This window comes from Thermobia domestica, chromosome 13 (assembly GCF_964235325.1).
Source record: "Thermobia domestica chromosome 13, izTheDome1.hap1.1, whole genome shotgun sequence".
NCBI lineage: Eukaryota > Metazoa > Arthropoda > Insecta > Zygentoma > Lepismatidae > Thermobia > Thermobia domestica.
In genome coordinates, this window is record NC_137466.1 from 112,532,067 (window position 1) to 112,550,767 (window position 18,701).

Below are 18,701 nucleotides of genomic sequence, written 5' to 3' on the forward strand. Positions count from 1 at the left end.
ATTCATTCACAAATCTTAAATAACAGTCTCTTAGTTGTTGATTTGAAACTAACAGTAAATTATGGAGGAATTTACATTTTTCTTCTGTATTTTGCAAGGTCAATTGAATTTGATTTACTTCTTTAAGCAAATTGTTGTATGCTTCCTTTTTCTTACTACTCCAGAGAGCATCCCAAATCATTTTCTCGAGTACTTCAGAGACAATTAACATTCCTTGAAATGCCCAAATATATTTTCCATTTAGTACGCTCTTAACTGAATTCACTCTGAAGATCTCTGTTTCAACCAGAGCATCATCGAAACCGCTACCAAGGAGGTACTTCCTAACACTACGTAGAGCCACTTTTGTGGAATGAAACATTCTAAGCATTGGCAATATGTCATAAAATTCCTTTGGGTTACTTAGAACTATGTACACAACTGTACAGAATATTCCTTCGTCGCAGAAGACCGGAAGGTTGGGTTGTCTCAATAGTTGTCTCACAGATTCAAAGATTTTAATGGCAGTACACACAGTAGCGTAATCGTTAACTGGGGAAGGAATAACTAGCAGAAACCCAACTTGTTTAATTGGTACAAATTTTGATGAAATTAAAGAGAGTATGATTCTCCACGTTGGTGATACGAGCTGAGCGTCGGCTGAAAACGCATCACATCGAGTAAAAGAAATAACAAACGCAGTTTTTAGAGCACATGTGGATGCCTTATCAGATGAATGAATGCCAACATCCTTAGCTAATTAAAATTGTTCGGAAGAGCATTGTTGGTTGTACTCTTCCTTCGATTTAGTTTTTTTTTCCGACACGGTAGCTCACACAAAAGTTTACAAGTTCTGTTCATCGGTGCAGTTTGTGAAATCTCTTTTTCTGTGGATCTCTTCTGATGTTTTATGTTAAAAAGAACCACGGCAGTACGATGGCTCTCAAATGTACCTAAGAGCGGTGAATATCCTCAAAGTCGAACTCTTCAAGAGCTTCTATTGTAAAGTCTCTTAAGTTGAAATGACTTCGTATCGGTGTGTCAGCTTTGGACCTCCTCCGAAATAAATTCCTGCGTACACCCCTGGCTATTTTATATACAAGACTTCAATGTATCGCAAATGTAAGGTAATATTTGAATTCTTTGGCCCCGAAAACCTATGATTCGACACCAAGATCACTTTCCTAGAAGACTTAGTTCCTTAGTTATGTATGGTTATTGCTTATTTGGCGGCCATATTGGAAAATGGCGTCTGTGGAGGTAAGCGACCATAATTGAGATGTCTACCCAAGAAAAAATAAAAAGCTATAGGTCGAAGAACACGATGCAAAAATAAAACTCCGTGCACCCACAAATTTTTACGGGCATATACTGTGGATCCCGGACTAAATGGCCAAATAAACATAACATGATGATTTACACTATAATGAAGAAGACACGCAAACATGACAAACAGAAAAACTAAGAGACTAAATACATGTTATGGAAATACAAACTCGAAATAGCTTGGTTTCGAAGGTTTTGCCACCTGAACAAATACTATGAGTGAGTGAATTGAAAAAGCATCATGTAATTGTTTATGATTTGTAATCACATTCAACTGGATCCACTCGAGGATTAATAGATCTTTTGAAACATCTTAAAAATCTTGGGGGGGAGGTATGGAAAATTGACCTATTAGCCTTCTCCTCCTAGTACATGGTAGTGAAACAGATATTTTCTCCGAAATCCGGTGTTGCCAAGAAATTCTAGCTAGCTGATAATTCTCGACCAGAGGAGTGCGTATTCCTCTCTGTCACTTGAGAAAGGTTTTGGCGAAAAAGAAAAAAAAAGTAGTGTGGAAACTCCGAATGGTTTGTGTTGTTTTGTTATTTGACACTGAGTGGAAAAATCTTCCTTTGGAGAGGAACAAAATTCGAACTGGACGGCAGCTCTCGGCGAAAATAAGGGGTGAGCAAAAGCTGATCTTCTCCGTCACATGAATAAGGATTGGAATGTCTCAAATGTTTTGACGAAGAAAAAAAGTAATCTGGAAACTCCGAGTGCTTGATGTTGCTTTGTTGACACTTTCAACCTGCTTTTAACAGAATATTTCTTTTTCCATTGAGAAGGAATGATCTATATATGCAGACAAGTTGGTCAGTGTTTGTTTATTTCCTCCTTCTCTATATAGAAAGAAAGAACCCACATGTGTAAGCCATTAATCACAGTGTAATGGGGACCAAAGCTATGGCAACATCGTTAAACATAAGTTAAGTTACAATGTCACTAGTAAGAGGATATGATTGTTCGGACAGTTCCCATTACCACCCACTAAGGTTTTTTAAGATTCTGCCAGTTCTATATATGAGCCAAGCAGGTAGATACAGTTCTGTATTTAATTCTCTGTGCACATGTATACACTTATGTCTTTTCCCGTTCCTCCCGAGGATGAGCTCATTCATTTTTAGCTGGTGGGATCTAATCATTTTACCTTGCTTTCGCGGTCTTGTTGAGCTTCACTTTTTAAGAATCTCGTTCATTAGAACTTAAAATAGGAATTATCATCTTTAGTATTCATTCATGCTCTTTCAATTGGAGGGTTTCAATTATATGCATCTTGATAACTGTATATCTTATAATAATTCTGTTCCAGTTTCTAAGTAACTCTGGAGACCTCGAATTTTAACATAATCAGTTTAATGAGATACTACTAAGGGAACTATACTCTTCTAGTTGTCCTTCATGTTGCAAATGTATGATATAGTGCCATTAGAATTACAATGTTTATCATAAAACTTACTTGCATAAAATGTTAAGCTACTGGACCTATGAAATCAAATGAAATAAATATGCAACTTAAGATGTTACGCTGAAAAACCTTAATTTAATACAAAATACTTCGAGCATATTTATAATTAGTTATTAACACTGCAGCACTCGAGCTCTGTCTTGTTCCCCTTGATGAGCATCCGTACGTTCAAACTACTTTTGTCACATCATATAGTTTAACCATGGAATTTGTATAGGAGCTGCATCGAATTAAAATCCGTTCATTTAAAGTGAATAATAAAATTCTGTTTTACAATTTTGATATCGCTCTTACACATGACTACATTTACTACGTTCTGTACTTCGACTATAACGTACGTATACCAATATTGTTTCGATTGTATTGTCTTGTCTCACTGTTCTGCAAGGGAGGATCTAATTCATTTATCTAACGCAGCTAGCCAAGACCACTTAGTCGGCACAGTAGAGGTTGGGCGGAAAGTTCTTCCCCATGTAATTTAAAAGACTATTATGGGGAAATTAAAAATTAGAAAACTGAAGTAAAAGGACAAATTGAGATTTAGGATTAGCACGTATCAACTACCATGTACAGTGAACAATTTCAACTTGATCACACAATTTTTGGCTCGTATACATCCATGAATATTTCTCCGATACAAAGCACTATGAATTCTTATGATGTCATTGTTCAACTATTACTAAAAGGTAGAAACAAGAAAGGAATCTTTTATGTGAATAATTCTGTACATACAAATACAGTATTTTTAAGCCTAATCAATCAATTTGACTTTGCAATTTTGAAAATATGCAGAGAATTATACTTAGCACAAATATTTGAATTACTGATTTAACATATAAAAGAAATGTGGTAAGCGTTTATGATACAGCAATGGTGTTGATTAAGAAAGAAAAGAATCGAATGATCTTTGAAATTAAATTGAAATTCAATGTCAAATTGCACTCAGTGAATGAAACCTAGTTTATTTTAATTTGATATACTGAAAATTATTGACAATTATACACTTTTATCTTTGTAAAATAAATTATATACACGTGGATTAATATTAGTTCATGCAACTTAATATTTAAAATTGCTACAACATTGAAGAGTTCTCAAACCAAAATTCTTCCAACATAACAAGACCGGCGAATAGAGGAACAAACTGAATTTTTACTGCACTCATGCACATACAGGACTCCAATTAGAAATAAAAAGAAATACATTTTGCGTGCAGAATGAAAAATTTAAAAGTACTCATTGACACACACATGCTTCCTCACACTGAACCTGTATAAAAGCATTTTTCAAACAGCATTTATTACAGGAAAATCGAGTCACACGTATGAAGCAAGGAAAGAGTAGAATAATTTATTTTATTTATAATAGAGGAGTTCCTACATTATAATTCAATTTTAGTTAAATTATGATTATATTTTAAATTTCATTATTTTACGAATGGAAAATTTGAATATTGCAAGTTAATTGTTTCTGTTTACTGATCTTGTGTGATTTAAAACTAAATAATAATAATAATAATAATAATAATAATAATAATAATAATAATAATAATAATAATAATAATAATAATAACAACAACAACAAAAAAGAAGTTAAGGGTTTAAACTAACTCTCGTAACAAATTTGTATGTATTTTAACGATATTAAGTTAGTAGTGACAGCTTGATTCTACAGTTCTTATTTCGTACTTTGTTGTGAACCATTGAGTATTATCTCAATCATTGATCAATTTCGAGTTTAACCTTCCGTTCAGCACCGAGGCTATATAAGACGTGGACTTCTAGCAATAGCCGAACCACATGAGCTCTCACCGGGAATTGGACGGGTTTCCCCACGTGGAAGGTACGTATGCTAACCCAGGGTTCCTACACGTTCCGATAAAAAAAATATCCCTGACTTTCCTTGACTCTTCATAAGAATTTCTTGACTACATGAAACTCTTGAGAAATCGGCCTCCTCCTCCTCCTCTATAGCCGATCATTCCTCACCATCAATTTGACAATTATTTCTCTTCACTATGTCTTTTTTTTTTATGGTATTGACTGCTTTTATTTTCATGTATGCTACCACTATTTTTATTGTTTTTTTTATCGTTTTTTAAAAATACTCCACAATTGTCTACACAAAATATGTGCAAATATGATCAATGAAAACAACAGTTTGTTTGAATTAAAACCATAATTCAAGACAAAATTAACGTGAAATCGTGACCAACACTGACCTTCGCGCCAGGAAGTTACTAAAATTTCCAAGAATGTCAATATATTCTTGATCTCGTTCAGTTCGCTATTAATGGCTCCTTTTTATTACTTTCTCGTTTCAGACGTATCCTCTGTTGCTTTAAGTCTTTCAGTTGTGAATCCAACATTCTCTTCTTAGATTTCTTTCTTGCTGAGCTAATCTCTTCTTTCTGCTAGTGCACGTGGTCTGTGGAGTCTCTGGAGCCATTCACTTAAAACAGCATCTTCTAGTGATTTGTACGTGTTCTATTCCCTCTGCCTGTTGTACATCTGGTTATGAATATGACTTTCAACTACAATAGTATTTTCATTCATATTTTCCATTAAAAACGATTTATTGAGGGAAAACACCCATTCGATCATTGCATTTCCGAGTGAGATTAACAGTGCAAGGTTTACTATCTTCCAAACTTTTTGTTCTTCGGTGCCAACAAGAAACTGAGCAACGCCAAATCCTAATTCGAACTCTGGAAGATTTCTTGAAATTCTGCTGAGTTTAAACTGGAGAAGGAGCTGCATTTTTTCGCAGAATTTTCAGCAAGCACATTGTCTATGATGTCAAACATATGAAGTTCGTCTAGAAGAGAGAACCTTTTATGACTTGGGATGAATGTTGAATTACCTTAGAATCTAAGACAGATCTTTAGCTGTTTTGTACTCTAAGGGACTACTCTATTGGAGTTTAGTAACGATAGAAGTTAGAATCCAGTGTCAGTCGCAAAATTCCAGTTTCTGTTGTTTCCTGGTATCTTCCTATTGTTGTGAGACGTCATGCTGCAAAGCCAATGTTGACCCTTTTACTCACAGTACGATTTTCTGCTTCTGTCACATAAAAAATTAATAGTCCTGTATTTGTACATTTCAGATTTTTTGGTTTCGATACATCGGATCATGAGATCTCGTAAAAGTTTTCCTACAGCAATAAAAACGAATGGGGCCGTTGGTTTTGAAGTCTGAAATCTACGCAGGATGAGCTGGTATTCAATGACTATCATCTTACAGACAGCCAGTTTGCACTTTATAAATAGGTCACTTGCAGTCTTCTTCTGTTTCTATAGGTCTCGTGATTGGCAGCTACGCTCGTTGTAGAAATTTAAATCTATGCTTGATGTGAAGTTTAGATACATTGTCCCAAATACCCGATGTCCTCTGAAAACAACTGGAATTTTCCAACAAGCGGACGGTGCACAACTTCACAGGAAATTTTGTGCATCCTGTGATCTCAGTAAACTTTCCTTGACGAACTGAAGAGTAATTGGGTAAGTAGTGCAAATGATGTAATAGGTCATACATATTCCAGTCCACAGATTCACTGCACCATAAATGATTCACAAAGATATTTCTATAATTTTTTTTAAGTGTTCTGCATTTATCAAAACAAAAACGTCCGAGGAAATTTCAAATTTTACCCTGATTTTCCAGTCTGTAGGAACCCTAAAACCATAGAGCCACGAGAGAGTCCATATACACGGATTGGATCAACAAACGTATCGTATTCTATAGTGATTTTTGAGCAGGGCATATTTGAACTGTGGGATTTTTAGTAGTTTTACATTCGTTTAGCAATGGATTTTTCAGGGAATCAAGGGCTCTACTTGTATTTTCTTAATACAGTGGAACCTACGGCTAGTTTGAACCACATCTTATCTGCATAGATAAAATAAAACACAGAGTAAACATGCGTGTTTACTCTCAACTGGGATTTCCAACTTACTATGTCTGTGCTGACTAATTGTATTAAAATCTTACATTCAATCGGAATTGTAATGAAATTAACTTGGTTTCAGTGTCAATCTCGTATACTTAATCCACTTTCAACATTAGCCGTCACTACAAAAATACACAGAAATTAACTAAAAACAATAATTCGATACTCTATCACTGTTTAATTTAATAATAATAATATCATTAATTAGAAAGTGCAAATATACATCATGCGAAACGAGCATGTTGTTAGTAAAGCTATGCTCTCATGCTGAAGCATTGCGGAGACTCAAACATACAATGGGAGCCTGGATTATCTAACAAATATATATACAAACTTTTAATCATTCTTCTACTTAAAAACAACTATATATTAATTCAATTCATATGGAATTTTAGGAAATATATGCATTCATATACACTAAGGGAATTTGAATATTACAATTCTTACAATATTCAGTTGTGTAAATATGTATAGAATAATTTAACGAAACTAATTGACTATTTATATTTTTTAAACAAACAGTTTTATTTTTAAAGCAGACACAACTTCAACTGATATCTTACAGATGATTTAGCAATCGGTATTTCTTACGTTTCTGGAGAAAGTATCATTATCCGAAGTTTGGAACAAGATTTATTACAAAAAGGGAAGGAGGAGGACAAATGCATTCTATCATACAAACACGGTGCAAGAAAAAATAATGAACCACAGACGGGGAGACCCAAATGTTTTTTTTTTTTTTTTTTTTTTTTTTTTTCAAATATTATGGTAGATCTGACTTCACTGGGTTCGGAGATCTATGTCTACAGGCGCCGCATCTTGAAATTTGTCACATTGGATGTCTCATTTTGGGGTATAAAGAGCACCAGAACTTCCCCATAAACGCAATGCTGTAATTAGTTTCTTGACGGTTCAGAAGTTATTCACACTTAAAGATTTATCCTCCATACTAAAGTATCTTTGGTAATTTCAAGGTGACATGTTTAAAGTGAAGCGGCGAGTGCACAATTCAAGGCGTGCTATATTTTCCGCATGAAATCACATAAAAGCATTTGTGGATGACTATTAGTACGGCCTTTACGACGCAAAGGCGAAGGTGGTGTGCGCCACGATTTTTTATCTGAGCAAGAAAGGTTATAAAGTTATTTAAAGTAGCCTCGTAGACAGAAGTGAGTCATCGACAAACCATTTGTTCATAATGTGATAGTATTTCATCATCTTGAAAATAAAAGAGAACGTGGCGCTGTACTGTGGAAGAACACTTAACACCAGTAGTATATCCAAGTAATACGAAGTGAGGTTGGGGTCTATGACAAAGAAGATCCATACTGCACAATCATCTTTAAGAAATAACTTCTTCATGTCCTTCCAAGACTGGTGATTCCGATAGTGTATCTTGTAATTTGCATGGAAAATGCTCCATTTCAAAACAAGATACTATGTGCGAAAAAAAGGATCCTGTTGGTGTGAGAAGCAGATAATGAATTCGACCCGTCTATCTCAGAACCCGATGCATTTGTATCTTGAACGAATGTATGGGTTAAAAAAAATCAGCATAATGTACGCCTGACTTATACTACACACTGCTGATAGATCTCGTGGGATTCTCGTTGGACTTTTCGAATACCACGAACACTGAAAATTTTTAGTCGGTAACCTTATTTGAACAGATACTGCGGGATTTTTCCGCACCATTACCTGTTTTATGAAACTTGCTTATTAAAAACTGGAAGAGTGGCGTGATAGGCCAGGCCTCTTTCTAAAGAGTCTATTTTTATAGTTATAGTCCGTTACTGCAAAAATCAGGTCCCTGTTTAATTTTAATGTTTTACATTTATGCTCAGAGGCTAGAGGAAACTATGATAATGATGAACGAAATGATGAAATGAAGAAAGTAAGAGGAAACGAGAGAACCCTCAGAAAATCTAGGACACAGGATAAAATCTAAGACACAGGATTTGTCCACTACAAAACCCACTTGAAGTGAGCTGGAATAGAACCAGGGACCCCACGTACCAGAAATGAGCGCTTTCCCACTGAGTCACCGCAGCCCCTAACCAGAAAGTATGTCCTTAAATGGAAAGGGGGGGGGGGAGTTATAGCTATCGAGAAACAAATTTCAACATTTCATTTATTGGATAATTCTCATTATAATCTACTCATTTATTGGATAATTCGGAAATACCCTAGAACAGGCCCCAAAACCCAATTTGCATTAGTGACATGGCGTCAGATCTGCCGTTTTGGAGAAGGTGTCTTAGGACTTCAGTATCACTCTGTATTTTAGGCTTTATGCATTATAAGAAAACAACCTATTGGGCTCTTCTGAAGGAAGAAAAAAAAAAAAAAAAGATTATTTGTGCTTTCAGCACTCATTGTTCTGAAGGGATGAGTTTTCCGATCCCTTCTGATATAGTGAATAATTCCCTAAACTTATTGATGTATTTTTTCAGTACGAAAATAAGTTATTTTTTAAAATCACCCACATAAAGAATGCATCTGAATATGTAATTTCAGCTTCCTTCGAACATAAGATTCTATAACTAATATACAATACAGTTTCGCGTTATTTTTGTAAGTGTTTCAAGTGGAATTATTCTTATTCATCTACCTGTCCCTTGTTCATATTTGCAATTGAATAATTTTGATAAAAATAACACAATAATTAGAGACATTACCAACCACGTTACCTTCCTTAATTTAAAATGATTTGCCATTCTTTTTAAATGAATGCTGCTGACTTTTAACGTCACAACTTTATTGCCATAGGAGGATTTTATGTATCTTTGCGTTATTATGTACGGATACACAGTAGCTACTTATATTCATCCAATAAGAAAACACACTATTCACTATCCGTCTGTTAAGAACCTCAAATATTATGTTTCAAATCTTGCAGAACTCTTCTGGTATGTTACGGAAAGTTCATGGGCGAGTAAGAATAACTGCAGGAATGTACTTATCTGTCTTTATTCTTAATTTCCCCATGTACTTTTCTTAACATACCGAAAAAAGCCTTGAAACTGTGGACGGAAAAGTGACTACTGTGTTGTGTTGTTGGATTATTTTAAGTATTTAGCGCGGAATATTGTTTCTTTGATCAGTGTGATAGTTTTAATATACGAATTAATGCACATTAATTTTCCAAAGATTTTTTCCTTTTTTAGTCGTACTCTAATTTGTCAATTCATTCAGCAGTTATAGAGAAGAAAGACATAACAAACCCACTACTATTGAACTTTATTACAATCTGTTAGTAAGAACTTTTAAAACATAAATCACACGAAAAATTTAGCTTCAAAGCAAAAATGCTTATTTGAAATACTCGATATAAAATAAATTACAGTGAAATATGAATCAATACATTACTAAAGCACTGACCCTTCTATATATGCTTTGTTCAGCGTTTATACCTGAATATCGAAATATATAAACAAAAATATGATTGAAATTGTAATATTCAAGACTAACTCCAAAAGACATCTCTGGTAGTAAAAATGCAGGATTTATTCTGATACTGATACATTCCTAAAAGGGTATATCTACATTTTACTTAAACTACACATTAGAAAAAAACATGCTACGACTGGATTGAAAAATAAAATCCTGTTCGACAAAGGAATAGGACCATCACTGATGAATTACTACAGCCTAAATTACCAGAGCATCAGCAAGCGCAGACTCAGCTTCTCTACTCTGCTGTAAAATCTTTTGGGCCATTACTGGTCTCGTTGGTTGTGGAGGTCTTTCTGACGCTGCCATTCCTCCCAATAAACTTCTTCCTCTACGGAGAAAATAAACAAATGAAGAAAAAATGATAACTTGCTCATCAACTTTCTTTAATTGCTTAGGAATCAAATGTAATGGAGTAAATCTTTACAAAGAAATTACTGAACTTGAATTAATCACAAAATGTGCCCTGAACTAAAGATACATTACAAAAACCTTTATTGTTATGTTATTGTGTAAATCAAATGAAAAGATGTTTTTGTAAGAAAATCAGAACACATATTCTTTTATGTGACTATTACGAGAGTCATTACTCCAAAGGAATTATAAATGAAATTCGATACGCTAGTTTGCAATAGATTATGATTAGAGGAAAGAAAATATTTACTACAAATTAAATAAAGTATTTTTTCCAAGGCTATTTAAAAGGTGCTTACGAAATTGTTACTCTAAAAAAGTTAGTTCACAGAACATGAAGCAACATTTACGAAGCCTTCAAGTTTATATAAGAAACAGTTATAATCTTACAAAGGATCAATCAAGACTCCCGATATACAGCTGACTTACGCGATCCTTCTTTCTTACCGGTTATGGCACCTAGTAGATGATCTATTGATGTTATTATTATTATTATTAACTTTTAAAAATACTAATTGACGTAAAGTTGACACCATATATTAACAATTCAAATCCTGGTATCAATTTTTAAAACATACGGGTCTGTAAACTTAGAAGTAAACGTATGTGGTTCTCTATTTCATTTCTACCTGGGTCCAAAAGAAGAAGAAAAAGAACAATTGTTTACTTCTTGTTCGAAAAATAATACACATAACATACGAAATGAACGTGCAGAAAGAAAATTATCTAGAAGTAATACTATACATTTAAAGACAGAAAACAATACTTCTGAAATTATTATTATTATTATTATTATTTTTTTTTTTTTAAATGAAAGTACTTACTAAATACTTTTAATCGAAACCATACTTTTAATTGTTTATAGCTAATCTTGTAGTCCTACACATACAAATTAACTATTTGTATTAACTTTTTATTATTTGTTGCCTTTTGAACTTCAGTGTTTTCACAAAACATGGAAAGTGAAATTCTCCCATGCGAGGACCTGAAATTTAAGTTCCGTCATCGTATCCTATATGTATTGGGAGCAAACTTCAAAACCAGGTGCGTTTACAGGACTATCACATTAAGTTGTCAATACTTTTTACTAATTTTCTTGCAATTTCCGTATTTTAAATTCAAAGTGTACTTCCTATATTTTAAATATTCAATTGATATATTTGAATACTTGTTTTTAAATTATAATATTTAGAGTACTAAAAAGTTCTACCACAAAATAATTATTAACAATAATTTCTCAAGTGAATAATATTAACAATACCTTAATTTGCTTCCAAAGCTCCGATCGTGAGGAGCAAAACGATTCGGACTTGTTTCTCTACTGGCTTCCCGACTTGTTCCTGTACTGCGGGGTATTCCTGACAGTCTTCTAGGCCTTCCGACAGTACTACTGTCACCACCTGCCCCCGAGTAAGTTGCATAACTTAACCGTGACGACGGAGATCCTGAGCGGCTGCTTGCTGTAAAAGTATATAATCTTATTGAACTAATGATATAATTCTCAGTTGAAAAATCGAATATGCAAAATTCTTGCTATTCTATTTCATAATAAATACTACATTTTCTCCACATTATAATGATAATGATACCCTTTGTTTTGCAGAATTACAAAAATGATGCTAATTTTATTTGGAATCACGCTTCATAATATACCTTTTGGGAGAGGAGAAATTCATACCAATTAAAAAATCTTACTGAAAGAAGTAACTGCGTACATACTCGATATTAATTTCACGTAGCGAATTTTAAGTTTGATTACATTATCCACTGTCTCCCAGTCTTGCGACAGAGCACACGAGTCACAAAGGGAAGATGATTACTATTGCAAAATAAAGTAGGAATTTCGTTATTTTCTGAATTAACGTGAATATTATGTAATATATATCTAGAAGAGATAGTGAAAAAGAGCCTACATAATCAAGAGAGCATTACGGTATGAGGTAGAATGATTAGATATACACTACCGGCCAAAAGTATTGCATCACTACCGATATCAGTAGAAAACGAAATGAATGCACATAATTATGAACACAAATAGAACAATTTTATATTTGTGAAACAAAACAACAAAGGGTAACACAAAACCAAAACAGAAGAGTCAGAATGTGAAACGAAATCATTCAAATTTGGGATTCATCAAAATATCCACCAATAGCTCTCAATACAGCAGCACACAACCTAGGCATCCTCTCGAGTAATTTCCGTAATGTTTGGGCTTTAAGTCCATTCCAACACGTTTGTAAATGTACCCACAACTGTGTTTTATTAACTGGTCGACGTTTTCGAAAGTTTCTGTCTAACTCATCCCACAATAACTCGATCAGATTTAAGTCCGGGCTTTCCGGTGGCCATCGCATGTTTATCAATTCTTTTCATCTTTCTTTCTTTTCTAAGTACGACTTACACAAATGAAATGTGTATTTGGGATCATTGTCTTCTTGAAAAATAAATCCCTGACCGACAAGCCTTTTGTCTCTCCATGATGCGATGATAATCTTTTTTCATTGTTCTCTCAATTTTCACTAAATCACCAACATTTTCACCCGCGATACAACCCATACCATGACAGACCCACCACCATGTTTGACATTTGGATTAATGCATTGTTCGAGCATGCGTTCTCCAGGAAGTCGACGAACAAACTTTCTGCGTTTAGTTCCAAAAATTTCGAATTTACTTTCGTCACTAAAGAGCACTTTATACCACTGTTGTACTGATCAATGCTTATGTTCTTGAGGCCAATGCAATCGTTTACGTTTGTTTTGTTTACTCAAAAGTTTTTTTTTTTTTTTTTTTTTTGTTGTTGTTGTTGTTGTTGCAATGCATTCCCTTGATGAACCGCGTTTTCGAAGTCGGCGTTTCAGTGTTTTAACCCATACGACTGTTTCTCACATAGCATTAAGTTTTTCTCGAATTTCTGGGTTAGTTAGTGTTTGTTGACGTTTGCTTGTGACAACAATAAACTGATCTTCATTCTTTGACGTTATTCGCGGTCTTTCAGGTCATCGACGATTAACATTTGACAGAGTTTCGTTGAAACGTTGAGTAGTGCGAACAACTGCAGATTGATGTAAGTTCACTCTTCTAGCGATCTGTCACGTACAAAACTTTAACGTGTATAATTCCACAATAACAGCACCTTGTTCTTTACTAAGTTCACGAACTTGAGCCATACTGTTCATATGTGTCGGACAAACAATCACTTATTTAGTATATTTTAGCTGACAACTCTTGATGACCACTGATCCCTGAAAGGCGAACAGAAAAGAAAACTAGGCACAACTGCAGCTGGTTTCGTACTTACAATGACATTTTATGTTGTATGTAAACAAGTATTCATGTTAATAATTACACCAGCTAAAAGCATATTATCTTCCTACTTGTCAAGAACTTTTCTTTTTGCTGTGAGGGTGAGGTCTCGCCACATTTTGAACTAATTTTTGATCGCGAGAAGTTATTTTACTGGTGACAAATTTAGAAACTTTTCAGAATGACTTAACGATAATTTATGTATAACATTCCAACATATTTTCATGAAAATCGTTACACCTTGTACGTATTTACAGCATTTCCATGGGTGATGCAATACTTTTGATCGGTAGTGTATACTGTAAGCAGATGATGTAGCGCTTGTTGCGGAATCAGAAAAGGATCAAGAAGATGTCAGAAAACTTGAGAAACGGCTGTGAAGAATATGGGATGAAAATAAATGTTAGAACGACAAAAACCATGGTGATTGGAACGAAGTGGTCAATAACAAATATAGAAGTAGGAGGGGAGAAAATAGAACAGCTGACTAGTTTTCGACATCTGGGTAGTATTGGGATGATATGAAGTGCGTGAGCTCCTCCGTGACTAAGCGGTTAGCGTACGCGCCTTTGGCATGGGAGGCCGGGGTTCGATTCCTGACGGGAGCTCAAGTTGTTCGGATTTCACGTTAATCAGTAGGTCCACGTCTCATATAGCCTCGCTGCTAAACGGGACGTTAAGTTCAAAATCAAGTCAAGATATGAAGTGCGAACGTGAAATAAAAGCAAGGATAGGAATGGTGAAAGAAGCTTTTAAGAGGAAGAAATGTATTTTGTGGGACCTTGTGAATACAGAGCTGAGAAAAAGACTCATACACTGCTTCGTGTGTACGGGGCAGAAACAGGGACATCATGCAAAAGGGATGAAAACGACTGGAAGCTGTTGAAATGAGGATGTGGAAAAGAATGGAAAGGACTAACTGAGTCGAGCGAAAAGCGAATGAGAGGGTGTGTTAGAAATGGTTGGGGGAGAAAAGAAAAGTTTTAGATATTATTGAAAAGAGAAAGAGAAACTGGTTGGGTAAGAAGGAACTATATCATGAGGGACGTGCTAATGTGTATGGTAACAGGGAAGTGAGGGAGGGGGCGAAGGAGGCTACTATTGATGGATGGTATCAAAACAAAAACCGTACGTGAAGACGAATAGGTTAGCTGAAGATCGTGGAGCAAGGAAGTTTTTTAGTTGCGGCAAGTGACCTGTTCAATAGTCAGAATATGTATAATGATGATGATGATGATGACTATATACTGTATGCACTTCTTGAAGTATGAAATGTTTTGATACATAAACAAGTTCTTAAAACATGTTCAAAAAAATATGAAATATCTGTGATACACATGTTGTACACTACTTGTCCAATCTATTCTCCTCGGAAGACTGCACCATTACGAAACCTTGTTTATGCGTTGGAGATCGCGTGCTATAGTGAAATTCAGAGTAACTCAGCGGTAGTTTACTGCCAGAAAGGAGATCCACACCGAATTGGTCTACAAAAAGTGTCCTGAGAAAAGGAAGCAGTTGTCTCAGTTAAGTTCGCGGAAATCACATACAGCTTCTTGATGTTATTTCTTCGAGTAGTGAGAATGATTTTTAAAGGTTGGAACATTACCTGGCGGAAGCAACATAATATTACAACACTATTTGCTACAAACTAAAAGTGGGGGTAAAAAGTACAATGGTCATTCACTAGGCAAAACATAGATCGCAAATAAAATATACCCTTGTTGGAATTTTCGAATGCACACGACGGAAAAAGTGAAAAAGATGATGGTAGTAATAATACTAAAATATAGAAAAAAACCAAAGATACAGAAAAAAACATAGATGCATAATTTTAATCCTGCTCTGTGAGGACATAAAAGTAATGTAATAAGTATGTACACCCATGTCCAAAATTATTGTCGCATGTCTATAAATATGTTCTTGTAGGAATATAATTTGATAACGAATTCACCCAGTATTTCTTACAATATTAGTGTGTGTATAATCGGCAAAGAGCAGTAAATAAGAACAATAAAACGAAAATAAAACTTTCTTGTCCATTTAGCAACATTGTTTTACTCATTCTCATTTTCGTATTTATAATTCTTTTCCTATGAAATTTCCCACAAATATACATTTCCCGATTATACATATAGTATCAGTATTAAAAGTACCCTGCAAAATCATTATCAAATTATATTCTTACAAGAGGGCAGTTATAGATATGCGACAATAATTTTGGACATGAGTGTACAATTTAGGGGGAAAATGGAGGAGGATAGATTGGAAACTTTGTAGACAGAACTCACTAATATAGGCCATTTGGTGCAACTAGGTCAAGATTAAAAAATACATACATGAAATTCTTAATACATACGTGGAAGTGGTTATGCCATGATTCAGAAGTTTCGAAATACCTTAAGAATGGGAAGGTTCTCCCTGGAACAGATACCAGTTTAGATCATAACGTGGCGCTGTTCGAAGTACATATTCAATTGGAAACTGTGGCTGCGAGAAAAGCACGACACAATAATTTTCGGCACTGAATGGCTGAATAATAGGGAAACGGAAAATACGTTCGTTCGGAAATTCGAAGTAAATAATATAAATTAAGAAGAAATGGTCACGGAAACGAATGAGCGATGGATACGGATCAATTTATTACACAAACTACACACACAAAAAAGTATAGACAATATCACATTAGAGCTAAGAAGCCGAGATTACTGAAACAATGTTTAAGAAAATGGAGGCAACAAGAACATGTAAACACAATAGTAAAAAAGATGTTCAGGAAGATGAATGAAGTACAAAAGCCAATCGACTACTAGGGAAGCATTTATAGAGAAATGAAGAGATCAAGGAGTGTTTTGATACATAAGCAAGTTCTTAAAGAAGCTTGAATAAATATGTAAGGATTTGTAATACGCACATTACTTGCCTCCTCCTCGGAAGACTGCACCATTACCATTGAAAATGATGAAGGTAGGGGATTTACGATACTGACTGGTGAATTCGAACAGCAACTTCGGGATATAAGTGATGGAAATGCAACTGGAGTAAGTAATAAACTTATCGAATTAACCAAGGATTTTTAGGAACAAGAAAAAAGTTATGTTGGAGGTAAGGTAACCACTTCTGTCTAACTCTTCTTTCAATTACACTTTGCCCTTGTTATCCTTTCTCTTATTCTAACATGTAGGTTCATAGTTTGATGTGGTAGTCGATCCATCCACTTTAACTGAACCTTCTTTAGCACTCCCCATAGCTTTTCTTGTGTCTTTTCTTTTTCTAACTCAAACTGTTTTCTTCACATTTCCTCATAGTCTGTTATTCAATATTCCAAGTACACTTTTTGCCGCACGCGATATTAGACTAATTGTGCTGTACCTCTTGCACCATTTTGCATTCGTATTCTTATCCAACAGGGCAATCACAGCCTAAAAAATACAATTCTCTCGTTTTATTATTTCCTTCTTCCTCAAAATTCTTTAATATTGGGAAACCTATTGCGTTAATACTATATTTCCGGGTTCGTGAAGCTTTCATCAATCTTGTATCAGTTTCACATTAATTTGTTAACAAATTTGCTCAAACTAAAATCAATTTGACATTCATATCATTACCTAACAATATTTCGAAAACATATCTCAAAACTTTTGTTAATGAAAGAACTTACGTTGTGATTGTGATACTCCTGACACCCGCGTCCGTGTCCTTCCAACTCGTTCTGGAGAAGTGATGGCACTAATAGACACTCCAGCATCTGATGACTTCCTAGGCCGTGCTGATGTGAACAAACAGGTAAAAACTCAAGGTCAATCAAGCAGGATAGTTTTATTATACATAGAGCCCAAGTCAAAGCAACAGAGTCAAGGGGTAAAAATAAATACCAGAAACTACCATGCATGTCATACGTAATATAGGTTAAAAATAAATCAGTTTTGGATGATTTTTATATACAGTTATTTAGACATTATAAAACTTAGAATGCTTGGTCAAGTTTATAATTCTCTGGTGCACCTAAAGATAAGTTGTAGAATTACTAGATATAAATTATATCTATCAACTTGTCATTGACATTTTGGTTTATCGTAAAGTTACATGACTTTTGATCTAATTCAAAGGGATCAACCGGCTCTTGTGGGAAATCACACCGATATATATTACAATTTTATGTCTACAAGAATTAGGACATTAGTAAATTTTCTTCCCTTAGCTTGCAGCGATAAAATTGTAATTTTCACAGATGTGATTCCTCTCAAGAGCCACCACTGAAAGGAAACAAAGTAGAACTTATAGAATCTTTTATTGGATAGCAGTTGCATTAATGGAAATGAAATACTAAGCATACCTTTGAGATCACGAATCCGTGAATGTCAATTTAATTACATACATATATATTATATGGAAAAGGAATGAAGTACACGCATGCGGATTTTACAGAACAAATAATCATTTTGGCGCCAATATATACTATGAAAATTTATTTCTATAAACGTTAAGATATATTTTGTAATATATATATATATATATATATATATATATATATATATATATATATATATTTTACTCCATTACTTACTTTCTGTACTTTAATTAAGTACAAGTAACTTTGTCGTTGACGCTACGAAAACACTAACCGATGTATTTTCTTGAAATTTCTTACAAAACAACTGAAGTTGCTGAACATTTGTACAGAAACTTTTTAGTTGGCATTAAATTGCAAGAATGAATGCCTTTATAAACGAAATTACAGCAAATCTAGGGACTCATGCTTAAGTGTATCGATATGTGAATATAACTCTTGACCTGTAGCTCTATT

At 34.4% G+C, this 18,701-nt stretch overlaps 1 protein-coding gene across 17 annotated transcripts in view; it reads right to left on the reverse strand.

Moving 5' to 3' along the window:
• The window catches only part of chb (CLIP-associating protein), a 595,254-nt gene that overhangs the window by 45,039 nt on the left and 531,514 nt on the right, over positions 1-18,701 (reverse strand). For all 17 annotated transcript variants that reach the window (XM_081736296.1, XM_081736291.1, XM_081736295.1 and 14 more), the window contains 3 exons: positions 17,556-17,663; positions 11,847-12,045; positions 10,379-10,502 (listed from right to left, as the gene is read on the reverse strand). In XM_081736296.1, coding sequence (XP_081592422.1) covers positions 10,379-10,502; positions 11,847-12,045; positions 17,556-17,663 — 431 coding nt within the window. The remainder of the gene's footprint in view (positions 1-10,378; positions 10,503-11,846; positions 12,046-17,555; positions 17,664-18,701) is intronic.